Genomic DNA, 13,120 nt, shown 5'->3' with positions numbered 1-13,120 from the left:
GACACAAGGGGAGGCAGGCTGTCAGATCTTCAATCCTTGTCCTTCCATGCAGTATTTTTTTCTGTGCCTTTCACGTCCAAGATCTTCTGGTTGCATCTTCTAGGATCATATTGGCGCTGCGCTGTACTACGCCTGTTGGTGGGAGTAAGTATCGCGTGGTCAGTTGTTAGATCACGTACTACTCGGACATCCAACAACACGTAGACGTGTAGATATTCCGCCAAGTTTTGTGCGATGACAAGTTGAGCGAGGCGTCCAGCGCCTCGGGGTTTCAATGCAAAAGTATGGATGGCATGTGGGAAAGTTGTGGTGGCACTTCTTCCTCCAATCAGCAAATTTACCGGCGCGAAGGACAAGGCTAAATTCCTTCTGCCAGTGTATAACTACAGCTACATACAGAATCGCAAAGGCGACGAAACAAGTTTGGAGAACTTCAGCTTGGCTCGCGCCGACGGCCGTGTTTGAAAGCGCTGGTGGGGAAGACAGAGTGGCTATGCCCTAGTCCGGCGACAAGCCGACTATCGAATCAGGCGTCGACTATTGATGGCTATCTACGATCTTGCAGTCATCCCTCGTAAGCCTCCTCGAAAATCCACAAAAGACTCCGAACCTGATGATGAGAAGTAACGATGGACTTATGACCTTTACTTAGAGCACTGGACGCGAGCTGATGTCCATTCCATAACCATCGCCATCGCATTCCAGTCCAATGCGCAAGCTGGTATGCTCGCAACAATCTTTTCCGTCCCGTAATTTACTCGGGATATATGATCTCGAGTCCAACGAGCGATGGAGTCTTCCGGCGTGTAAGTAATCCACCGGACGATCTTTCGATTTCCAATCGTATATTCCTTGGCTCATTTGCTGTTACTATGTCTAGGAAGCACAGGTCTCTCTACCCATTCTCCCGTCGTGATCGTCGTATACTGTCCTCGCTGGTTTGGAACCAAACAGAGGCCCACAGCCACTCCTTGTTCCTAGAACGGGAATCGGGGTCATCGATAATCGGGATTTCATCCTATGTTATGTGACAATTCTCAATCAACGAGGAACCAGCACCGAGGCATATGTGATTCTGTTGCAATCATCCGACGAAACAGGGGCGGCTATGGAAATACCAGTTCGCATTTCTCGTTCGTTTTACCGCCGGCGCTGTTAACTCTTGCACACTGCCAAATTCTCAGTTTAAAAGAGAGAGGTCGTCTCCTTTGCAAGAGTACCACCTGACCCCTTCCGAAGTTTGATTATCCAATGTCTCTCGAAAGCCAAGATTCGCAGTCGGACTGGAATTGCAACCTTCAAGGCCACGCACGCACGTCGAGTAAGTCGGAATATTGTAGGAGTTCTTGGAGTAATCTAACCCGATTATTACAGACTACTCTTTTAGGCGTCCTAGCGCTCAGCACACGACATCTGATGCGAGGCCTGTCATTGGTCCTAACATGAACGCTGTGGATCAAGTTCCGCAATACCCTTCGCCATACTTTGGCACCGACGCTCTTGTTTACCCTCATGGACCGACTAACCAACAACAGTTCAACGAAGTACTGAGTTTTCACCCTCAGAATCATGTAAATGACAATGGTGGGTGCCTCTAAGTCTGCTACCCCGTCTCACGAATGTATGTTGAGTGGCCTTTTCAGGTGAAGCTACCGGTCACTGTTACGGGCATCGAGGAGTGCAGCAACAATACAGCAATGCTGACGGTTACACTTGGGCTCACAGTGGCGCACAGTGCACCTATGGTAGCTTCCATCTTCTATTTCCCGTGCCCAAGCACTGAACATATGTGTAGTCCCATCCCCGCAAGACGATTACGTGTGTTCTGAGCCTTCTGCGACCTCACCAGCAATGAGAGCAGTAGCCACCCCAGCCGTCATAGTCGCTGCTGAAAGACGACGTGTCAATCCACACAGATTCTTCTGCCAATACTGTGAAAGAGGATTTACGGCGATGCACAATTACAGACGTACGTCTTGAGAGTTCGCGCCTCCAATGCTCGCTAATTTCGTGCCGCATTAAGGTCACATTGGAGCTCACAATGATGAACGCCCGTTCGAGTGTCACTGCGGCTCAGCCTTCACGACTAAATCAGACTTGAAACGCCACCAGCACAGGTCCAAGAAACATTCCGATGTCAATGACCCGCAATTGGCCGCCATTAGAGAATAGATCAAGCCATTACTTCGCTTGCATAGATATTAGCGATCCATGATGTATAGACTTGCTTTATACATTGATCGGCCCCTTGGGGAAGACTCTTCAACGTCTTCGATGCTGATGACAACTTAGAGGTGCGTGGCGTAGGATTTTGCTCCGCGAGAAAACAGCATGTGTAGGAAGGCTGTTAAGGCATCGAACAATCAATCTGGTCGTGAATCCTTGGTGATTCCGAGATCTTTTCGTCAGGAACTAGCATAGATACGTGTGGAACAATGTCGGGGATCTAGTCCGATGAATGGTGCTCATTCGGATGTCGGAACGTTGGTGGCGTCAGACTGTCGGTTGAGTCATTTTTGCGACGCCAGTCCCTCCAGTGCCCCTCAGCACACACTGTGCTCTGAAGTCGGCCAAGAGATGAGAATGTGTGACCTTGTGTACCTCAATTCTGAAGCAAGAAGTAACCCCGACGCATGTGATTGCCCCTTTAACCCCGCGAAAATTGCCATACTACCACCAGGGCCAGCATGTAGCTATTGTACATGAAAATCGAAATTGTGTAATTTGATACAGAGCAAACATTGTACTTAATGGAAAACGTAGACAACAGAGCAGATGCTTGGAATTCCCCGACCGTTGCCACAGCGGGACTAAGTCGACTAACGAAAACTGATAACACAAAGAACAGCGTGCAAAGCATTGGCGAGATTTCAAATGACGGGAAAGCGTTGGAGGGTATTCTTTGGAGTCAAACTTTCAGACGGCATCAGGGGTTAGTTCACGGCAAGTGGATTGGATTCGCGTCTTCAAGTGGCGTTTTCGGTCGGCCTTCGTCGTAAAGGAAGCACCGCAACGGCAACCAAAGGGCTTTATGCCTCGATGAGCGTTTTCATGGCCTAAAGCAGACGAAATGTTCAGCACAAACGTGTCCATGCGAGAAAATAAATGCCCAACGCGTGAGGTTATGCTTTGCAGTTAACATTACTCCACACAGTTCACAGCGAAACGTCGCTTCCTTCTTCCGTTTCAATCCGGCTGCCCTTGCAGTAGCCTCTGAGGTCACCTTTTCCCTGAACCTTGAGCCCTGACGCGTAATCGAAGCCACTGACTCAGTCGCGTGCAATTCCTGGGGTGAGACGATCCTTTCTGGAACGGGAGGCCATATATAACCGTGAGCGACCCCCGGGCTACGACTGGCAAGGGGTGAATATTCCCTAGGGGAGTATGCGCTGCGTGGCAGCTTGTCGAATAGCGGGGATGATGGGGAGAGCTGCTGTCACCACCAAAAGGCATGCGGTGTCAGAACCGATATCTAATCACTTCACAACCAATGTACACTTACATCAGAACGAGCAGCGGAAGTCGGGCAATAGGACCACGTAGACGTGGTAGATGACGGAGACGCGAATCCCGGCACCGGGCTTGGCGTATCCAACAATGGTGGTTGAGGTATACTGATGGGGTATAAGCCGGCTCGACATTGTGCACCACTTTGAACGGGCTGCTGAAAATAGTGCATCGCTGCATGGTGAGGCACTGGACTTGTTAGGTATTCGTTGTGCCCAGACGTTGTGGCTGCAATACTTTTGTCACGTCAAATAATTTGGGTTCTCGGGTTTCATACCTCCATGGTCGCCATAAGTATAACTTCCCTCAGCAGATTCGTATGGGTGCCTGTCCATGTATGGGAGCACTTCAGCAACTGTTTCGGGTGAGACTTGGGTAAACAAAGCCGCAGCTTAGAGAAACAGACGTTAGGTGAAGTAAAAGTGTCATCTAATTTGTACCTTGGCGTTCGAAGGTACCATAGTCGGAAGCGCTGCGGCTAGGTTGAGGTCGCATGTCCTTGCCTTGCCAGGAGCCGGAACTGTTGGAGAAGGTGTGACCTAATGATAATCTGGAAGGGATTTAAGGGTCTACCTTTCCACCACAACCCTTTCTGGACCAGTATAAGGACCTTTGATTCGGTCGGAAATGTTGTCGTAGGAAGACATGGATGGTGAAGGGATGTCGCGCTCCGGTCCCCTTTTAAAAGAACTGGTACAGCTTTTGCTATTGCGGACGTAGACCACATAGACCAAGTCCTTGTACCAGTTCTTAACAGCTGAAGATGATACTATTAAGGAGCGCAGCAGACACGAAAGAGCTCTTGATGCCCATCCTGTCTAAAAGGCTATAGGTTTCGTGCATAGCAGTTAAATTGCAGACGTACGAATACCATTGCTAGATAGGAACCTCGTGTGTGTCCAAATATCTGCAACGCAGCGCCTACTTGTCATGAGGAGCGCCCGACATTGCTAAGTAGGGGATATACATTAGTGAGTAGTTGTCTATCAGCGAACGCGCAGTCACATACTTGGAGTAGTTGGTTGGTATTCGAAGTGGAGACGCCGGTATCACTTGCGTCGTTTTCTGTCGAGGACGACATCGCACAAACTGTGCAGCGTGCATTCAGAGCGGAATTGGGGCTTTCGCTGGTCGTTTATTGGGGCCTCTTATATTACGACTGACAATCGTGAGCAATGATGAATCGCTAAAAAGGCCTGAAACCGATTCTGAGTATCACTGTTTGAAGGGATCCTGATTGTCACTCCATATCACCATTTGTGGATCATCGGGAAGTTTGGCAAACACTTCGAAGAAAATCATCATGATGAACAACTTGAAGACCCGATTTGCGTGGCAACTTCGTTGCGGAAACTCTGAATGCAATGGATGACTCGTGGTACCTGCCTTGCGTTGGTCATCTTCTTCTATCACAGCCTGTCCATGGCCTTGGACTGCGATATTTGGTTGCTTGGTCTGGGACGTGCCGAAAATCGAAGCTACGGGGGTGCTCAAGGTCTCAATCAAGGAAAAGATATCATCAAACTTACTTCGACGTAAATCCCACGTGTGCCAAGAGCACGGGGCTCGACAGTATACTGACCATTATAAGGATAGGGTACGATACATACAGCCCTGGATAGCAATGATGAAAACAAAAAGCAAGCAATATGATACGAAGACATATGCACAAATGAAATATAAGCTATTGAGAATTTGGCGTGTGTTACTATGGGGTATATCGGTCATGGGGTATCTCTGTGAGCGCGGGAAGTCATGAAAGAGATGGTGGTGGCATATCTCATTGTTGATCAAGGTCGATAGGCGGACCTTGACAATCAGGCTTGTTCTTGGATCGGTCGATATGACGTTTGCGATCAGACTTGCTAGTGAAGGGAGTTCCACACGAGCATAGGTAAGGACGACGGCCTTCGTGGGCATGAACATGACCTATAGTAGTGTGTAAGCTTCATAAACAGGCATCCTTAGGCATAGCGATGTGACTTACGTTCGTAATTGTGCCGAGCTGTGAAGCCTTGGGGACATTGGGGACAGAAGAACTTGTATTCTTTCACTCGACGCTTATCAGCTGCGGCTCGAGTAGCATCGGAGGTGACGGTTGGCCTGGCTGGACTTGTGGAGAACGGCGCCATGGGTGTCATTCCGGGTTCCGATTTTACAGCCACAGAGGCTAAGCGCTCCTCGACCAAGGGAAGATGAGTGCTGTTGCTGTACTGTGCTGGAATGTCGTACTTGCTCCTCGAGCTGCTGACAGAGATACTGCGCTTTAGAAGAGGGTTTTCCGCAAGGGGGACATGGTTGGGAGAGCCTGCAGGCACGGTACGGTTGCGGGAAAGGCCAGGGAATGCATTGATAGCAAGAACCTGATCTTGAGAGGACTCTTCGGATTTGACGGGATATCCGTTCGTATCCAGTAAAGTATACGACGCGGAATTAAGGTCCACGTAGGGATTGTTATATTCCGAGGAAGGGGAGGGTAACTTCGAAGGTTGAGGATATGGGCTGTGCCTGCGAGAACCGGGCGTGCTTCTGATGATACCTCGACCTCGAGGGGAAGATGTCACAGAGCCACTGCGCTGCCGTGGACTGGGCTCGGCTGGTATGACTGGAACAGATAGACCAGATTGATATGATGCGAGCTGCTGGGGGCTAGTGAGGGATTGTTGAGCGAGGTATATTGGACTAATATTGGACTGAGATCTAGAGGATTTGCGGTGGCTAGCTAGCAATTGAACCATTGACGGCTTCACCGAAACACCTGTGTCGCTTTTGCGACGACGGGGATCGACTTTGGTTATAGGATCAATCCAGTGTTGATCGGGACCCAGAGCACCAAAGAGTGTAGACGACGACGATCTCATCACAGGTTCCATAGCTGATTGAGGAGTGTCATCAGAAATAGCCGAATCGTAGGCGTCGGCAGTTTGGCTGTAGCTGAGTTGCAGCGCAGAGATTTCGGCTTCCGAGAGCACTGACGAAACTGAAGTAGCGGGGAAGACATCTCTTGGGGCGACAGTTGGTACTGTCCCTTCGTGTGTGTTGCTCCGGGGCCTGCCAGGCCTGAAGGGGACTTGAAGAAAGTCAGCCATGCTATCGGTGTGAACAGGCGCAGTATGAAGAGCGAAGGACGAAAGGTCCAGTTGTGTGTCGACGGGGCTTGTTTCCTGTGTGCTATCGCCGGTACCGCTGATGAAGCCGTTTGCGCCAAAAAGTAGAGTGTCCGAATCGTCGGCCTCTGGAAACTCTGCAAGGGCGTCAGAGAGGAAAAGGGAGAGAGCGTGGATAAAGCGCACCATGACCAGCGAAATTATCTTCCGGACTAAATATGGGATCGGTAGCTGTGGAACGGTAGCTGGCGAATGTTGTATCAATTGGCTGCGGCCCCAGACGACCAGAAAGAAGATTGGCTGGTTGAATGGGTATGAGAGTCAAGGATGAGAACGCAATGCAAGGAGCGTACCGTTCAGCGAACTGCTAGAGTCAGAGCGAATATGAACATTTCCCGAGTGGGCGTTGCTCATTAGGTTCCTGTATTCTTTTGTATTGAAGAAGGATTGAGCTACGTGAAAATCAGTTCAATAACATGATCGATGATATGCTTGCGACTGACGAAGAGCAGCAGGGCTCGTCGGCGCGCTGTTCCCTGGGGTCCATAGGCCCTCATCATCTGAACCTTGCGGCGCAAGGAAATCGACGGGGCCGGAAAATGGCTGGGAATCGCTATTCACATTGGTGAGCACGAATTTAACTCTATAATTGCAGTTAATCCATACCCTTCGACGTGCAGCGACGCCCCTTCGTCAAATGACTCGATATGAATGTTGATCGTTTCATTCTGTGAGGGGGCATGGTGTGACATGGACTCTGACTCGATGGGGGGGGGAGCGTTTCTTGGTTCAAGAGATGGTGGTAGGGGACAAGGAGGATAAAAGGCCGCTATGGGCGGCCTTATAAGCTGTATCACTACAGCTCTGTTGCCTATCGAGAACCGCGGGCATGCCATCATGGCTGTAGCACTGGGTCGGATGTTGGCGGTGCATCACCCTATGTCATGGCGCTAAAAGAAGCGCTGAAGAGCCTTCGTGTGGAAGACGATAGCCTATTTAGGCATAATCGCCTTGTAATCGACATCGATAACGTCGGGGAGGCGATGAAATGGGCGTTTGCCTGGGGCTTTTCTCTCACCACTGGGCCGTAGTATTGCCGTCGTGAAGGCTTCAACCCCCCGCCGTTTGGCCAGCAAGTAATAACCAGCGCAACGGATGCCATCCCGGTGCAGGTTTGTCTGTTTTGACCAAGCACAAGGCATCGAGTTTCCAATCGGAGCTTCAATTACAGCATGCAACATCACCACGTGGGAGGCGGCTCACCTAGCTATTAGTATTAGACGTTCTCCAGGTACCTGGCACTGCAAGAACGATGGGCACGAGCTTGAACCAGTGCATAAGTGACACTGATTAAAAAAATCTGCTTGACGATCAAGAACTCAAAATCGAAATACTGAGAAAAGAATAAATTGAACCTATTTGGACTTATTCAAAACTCAAAAAAGGAATATCAACGAATTGAGATCGCGTAGGAACTACAAGCCTGCACGAGTATACAGGATGTAGCAATGCGACAAGACACGATGGGTTCTTGGACCAAGGTAAAGACAGTTGTGAACCGAAAGACCCCGTCAACAACAACGATCTATGTAGCTAGGAAGGAACTAAACGAGCGACTGCGAGGGAGGGGAGGATGAAGTGAGCGTAATGGGGATAATAAAGCGTAGTTAAAGTCTGCTCCTGACAGGAGTTGTCATGTCGCTATCGTGATGGGACACCAGAATCAGTCTCCGAAAAGGACCTGTAGACATTCATAAGCCATAGCGCAGCATGATAGTAAACACGCACAGCGACAAATTGCGACGGAAGTGACTCGTTGCAGTCGGTGGAGCAAGCTAGTTGAATCATTGGAGATACCATAGGACCGCCACTGGTTGGAGATCAAAGGGAACCTCCATGAACCCGCGCTTATTGGTAATATCCCAGTATGCGAACAGCAGTCTCACGAGACCGAGATGCTGTCTATGCTGGCCCAAGAGGTGTTCCTGCAGCTAATGATCAGCGTACTCCAACGAACTACGAATGAAAGAGAAACCAACGTCGGCGGCCTGAACACCTTCACGGCCGCGGTGTCTCAGGGAAGACAACTGATGTACGGCGACTACGAGGACCAGATCTAACGGTGGCAACTACCAATGCCCACGGGCGAAGACCCAGGGCAGAGGCGGAGTCGCACTACCGCCTACTTGTTCACTCACTGGGTAGAGGAGAGGCGGTGGGAAGTTGAGTTGCAAGTAGGTTTATATAGACCAAAGCCAACCTTGTTTTGATGTGTGAGTCCACCCGAATAATTGTTTATACAGCCTGAAACCAGCGGTCCTGTTATCCCATTAGCAGCAGGCTGTCAACTCGGATGCTAACGAGATGAACTGCATGAGTTAAGGCAGCGTCATGTGTTCATTTTAGGAGTCCCTCGAAATGCACCCCTTTACACACCGAGTAGCGAAGAGGTTGCGGCGATTTATGAGTCCCTTCGAGATATCTGGGGACTATAGCTTATGAAGATTAGCGCCAGAGCTTTTATACCCTCTAAATTAGACTTTATTTCATCGAAAGTTATACACAATGCTTACCTTAAAATCACAGCCATATGGTCATTCATTGATACTGATAACCACGAGGGACACATGCCACGAGAAGCGAGAGTAGAAGCGAGGAATGGGGTCTATAAGTTCACATGAATGAATGAAAAGTGTGCTCTCGAGACTTCAGGAATTGTCCGATTTTGGCGATGTCGACCATGAGCGACTGTTGGGAGGCAAGGAGGCCTCATTCTCGCCTACCTATGGTCAAGAATGGGTAAAAGGTAACGCATTTCCTCGGATCAGAGTAGTGTCCTACCTTGTCAGGTGAGCATCGTTTCAGAACTGGAGAAGGTCCGTGAGGAATGAGGATACTCGAAGCGCTGAAGACTAGAACCAGGGTTGTGAAATACGCACGGGGTGTGGTCAGGGGGTGTAGACGGATGAATTGACGAATGACTAGGGTTACAGATTGTATGGGTGGTGTATGCAGAGATAGATAGAGAAGACATGATGCGATGGGTTCAAAAAGATACAGGCAGGCGAAGAGGCGAGAGATGCCAGAAATGAACCGAAAGATCCCGTCAACGAGAAGGAGAAGTATTAACGGGTGATATAGATACCAATAAGGAATCAGTGGATCAGATATTGACGAGGGAGCAAATGGAAGCAAGATAGCATATAGAACGTAAGCATGAGCAGCAAAGCCCGAAAGTTTGGGAGGTATGGGGGGACTCGGCGGAGTTGCCGTCTAAGGGCAGGGAAGAACGCAAGAAAGAACACAATGAAAACGATATGGATACAGAACTTAAGACCGGAAAGGGCAAAGCGTGGTGCGGCTGGATAGTATAAACGATGAGGGGGTTTACTTTGAGCAGGCGGGTATTCGGGACTTCTTCTGATGTCTAGTACGGTCCCATTTATTCGTGAAAGATTGCCCACAGTTGCAAGAGAATGGCTTCTTTCCACTATGTGCAAGAAGATGCCCTAGAAATAGGTGAGCACGGCTTATTTGCAACGAAGGCTCATAAACTCACGCTGTAGGTTATGCTTTGCGGTGAATCCATTCTGACAAACAGGGCAAAAGAACTTCACCTCGTTCTTTCGGCGGTGGCCACTAGCTTTGAGGGTTGCGGAGCTAGCGATTGTCTCGCGACGAATACTCTCGTTGAGCAAGGACAACTCTTCACCCTGGGGGCCCTCCTTCTCAGAGCCCGAAGGTTCCTCCTCTCGTGCACGAACACGAGCGCTACGCCTCGTCATCCCCGCGCCCTCCGGAAGGGAATCAACCATAGCTAGTTGGCGAGAAGGACCAGCTACAGGCGACTCTACTTTCGGAGAGTAGAAACGAGGTTTGAACTCTTCAGGTGACAGCAACGGCCCGCTCTCACTACTACTAGGTCGATGTGTGGGATGAGCAGGGGGAGTGAAGGCCCTACTCGTCGATGGACCTGGGACGATGAGCGTAGAGCCCGTCGGTTCTGGAGGAGAGTCACGCCCATGATTCCCCGTACTGTGCCGTCTATGGTGCGTGCTCGGTGGCTGTAATCGCATCCCAGGGGCTGCACCAGGCACGTTGAGGAATTGATCGTACGTCTTGTTACGCTTATGCCCACTACTAGCGCTTGCATCCTTCACGTCGATGGGTGGTGGCCTGGCATATGGACTGCGACTAGCACGCCTCGAGCCGGGAGTACTCAATGCCTGCCGATCTTCTGCACGACCACGAGCAAGGTCATGCCCGACGCCGTCAAGCTGAAGGCGTGGGAGCTCGGGAGTTAGCACGGCAGAACGTGATGATCGAAGGGGAAAGCTTGAGGCATCCATTATAACCGGCTTGCGGGGATCATTGTGGTGCTCTTCCAGCGCGGTACCCATGAGGATAGAAGGCACATCAGCCCTCAGACCGGTATGGCTGTGCCGCCGACTGCCACTTGTGAATGCACCTCTAGTGTGATCGAAAGTCTCGTCAAGCCCGCTATCAGATACGCAAGTTTCGTCCAAGGCTCCGGATAACGCGGAATAGTTGGACGAATGATGGCTTGATGAGGAAGGGAGACCTAGATGCGGGGAATAGGCTGATGGCGACGAATGTGTTAAGGAGGGCGGGGGAAAGGGTGAAGAAGGGTAAGGAGACGGCTCTGAGAGTGGCGACGGTGAATGCTGGATTTCTCCGGGCGAAGAGAATATGGTGTCCACACGAAGACTGGGGAGGCGATCAAAGGTGGGGTCCTTGTTGTCGTTACCGAATAAGGCACTACTCCGATCAACAGCAAGGAAGCTGGGACTAGACATCCCCGACGACATCCCCGGCGACAAACTGGAGGCGAGCTGCAAGAACGGCGAGCTGGTAAAGTCGAAACTTGTATCTGAATGGTGTCCATGTTGATCGAAGTCAGTCGAGGGGGAAGGGGGGACGGGGGATGATATCGATAAGCTGTTGAATGATGGGACCAGCGGTGAATTGAGGAAGTATTCTTCGCCTGCGTATGGAAGCAGAGGAGAAGGGGGGTAGCGGTCAGGTTCCGGACTAGGTTGGTGAAGACGGTTGGTAAAGTAGTCATGGTCCCGCTGTTCGGATAGAATGGTGCCGACGCCATCCAGCCAAGCAGCACTTGTTGGGGGGTCTAAGCAGTGAGAATCGTAAGTGTGCCGTACGGGTTTGCATTCATCGTATAGGTATTCACCGGGAAACGTGGCGACGAGACCTGGGTCCAAGCGAAAGGAAGGCGCCCCCGATCCGACACCGGGGAAACCAGCGTTCAGAAACTGGGAGTCTCTGAGACCGGGGAAAGTAAGCTTCGTGGACATTGTCCTTGATGAGGTAGTATATGGACGTACAAGCTCGAGATGGGGACCTCCTCGTCTCCGTCACGGTCGACTACGATGCTGATGCCAGTGCTTGAGCTAATATCGTCGGTGCTTCTGGATCGCGACATGTTGGAGTAATTTTTCTATAGGGCAGAGTTCAGATGGACTCTGAGTTCCAAACATACGTTTATATCGCAGTGGCATGCAGGAAGTGGACGAGGATGAGTTAAGGATGGGTCGTGGTATTGCACAGCCTTGCTGTTAAGCGCCCTTAACAACATATACTGTTGAGCGCTAACGCCCACTGGGAAGACGGGAGACTTCATTTAAATTTACTATCGATTTACTAATTCCAGGTACTCTCCTCCACCCGTCAGTACTAGGCTATGCCCAAGGCTTCAAATGACTCGAACGTAACCCAAAAGAGGCCAATGCGACTTGCATCAGTGATCTGCCAGACCGCCGACGTGCATGGAATGTCGCTTGGACTTGGTGTACGGTAATGGGAAAAAGGAATCGTGCAGCGTTCTCCGACCTCTTTCCGAATAGAAAAGTACCACTTTCGACTCCTCAACAGCATCAAGTTAATCTGAAGGCATCCTCGGCGCCACCATCGTACTCCTCGTGCCGCAGGCGTGGCAGGCCCTCATGTTCACGGTGCGTATCATTCCAGGAATAGTGAAACAGGACATGTGGTTCTCATCCTTAATTAGTCCGCCGCTCTGGAATGGCAGTAGTAGATTACGACAGCTTTCGGAGGACATCTGCGTCTACTTCCGTGCTACATATCACTTAAGTGGTTCAGAACTCGCCCAACGATCCAGAAGACAGTGCAGGCACGGTACGGAACTCCGGTCATATTTATTTTAAGTAACTACTGAACATTGACCTCTGACGGCACTCCATTTCCAACCACCTACAGTCAGGTTGTTTGCAAGTCGGCTTCGTGCATCCTCCCCATGTAGTTGTATTGTGGATATTCATCCCCAAAGTTTTACTTGCAGCGTAATTGCCTCAACGTCTGTCAAAAATCCCAGATCCGAGTACACTTATTGTTGATCTTCCCGTGTGGCTATGAATTTCTCCAGTTGGTTATCAGGATATGTGGCAGTATCACTCCAGAGTTGTGGGTATTTGTTTTATTTGAATATTGTAATTCGTGGGGAACGTAGA

The 13,120-nt window shown here is 50.2% G+C and overlaps 3 protein-coding genes across 3 annotated transcripts; 1 reads left to right on the top strand and 2 right to left on the bottom strand.

Moving 5' to 3' along the window:
* Positions 1-1,251: 1,251 nt before the first annotated feature.
* On the top strand, positions 1,252-2,172 carry PC9H_009286 (uncharacterized protein; the record flags this gene model as incomplete). The annotated part of the gene is made up of 5 exons (XM_036778791.1): positions 1,252-1,321; positions 1,375-1,584; positions 1,644-1,745; positions 1,796-1,969; positions 2,024-2,172. 5 exons carry the CDS (start codon positions 1,252-1,254, stop codon positions 2,170-2,172), a joined length of 705 nt encoding a protein of 234 aa, XP_036628180.1.
* Positions 2,173-5,287: 3,115 nt separating this feature from the next.
* On the bottom strand, positions 5,288-7,366 carry PC9H_009285 (uncharacterized protein; the record flags this gene model as incomplete). The annotated part of the gene is made up of 6 exons (XM_036778790.1): positions 5,288-5,436; positions 5,495-6,751; positions 6,801-6,914; positions 6,968-7,066; positions 7,118-7,227; positions 7,281-7,366. The coding sequence occupies 6 exons, from the start codon at positions 7,364-7,366 to the stop codon at positions 5,288-5,290; spliced, it is 1,815 nt and encodes a 604-aa protein (XP_036628179.1).
* A 2,635-nt stretch (positions 7,367-10,001) lies between these two features.
* Positions 10,002-12,075, bottom strand: PC9H_009284 (uncharacterized protein; the record flags this gene model as incomplete). Its single annotated transcript, XM_036778789.1, has 3 exons — positions 10,002-10,123; positions 10,174-11,915; positions 11,978-12,075. 3 exons carry the CDS (start codon positions 12,073-12,075, stop codon positions 10,002-10,004), a joined length of 1,962 nt encoding a protein of 653 aa, XP_036628178.1.
* Positions 12,076-13,120: the final 1,045 nt, after the last annotated feature.

This window comes from Pleurotus ostreatus (genome assembly GCF_014466165.1).
Source record: "Pleurotus ostreatus strain PC9 chromosome Unknown scaffold_7, whole genome shotgun sequence".
In the NCBI taxonomy this organism is placed as follows: Eukaryota; Fungi; Basidiomycota; class Agaricomycetes; order Agaricales; family Pleurotaceae; genus Pleurotus; species Pleurotus ostreatus.
The sequence above is the reverse complement of the archived record's forward strand: the minus strand, read 5'-3'. Positions and strand labels throughout refer to the sequence as shown.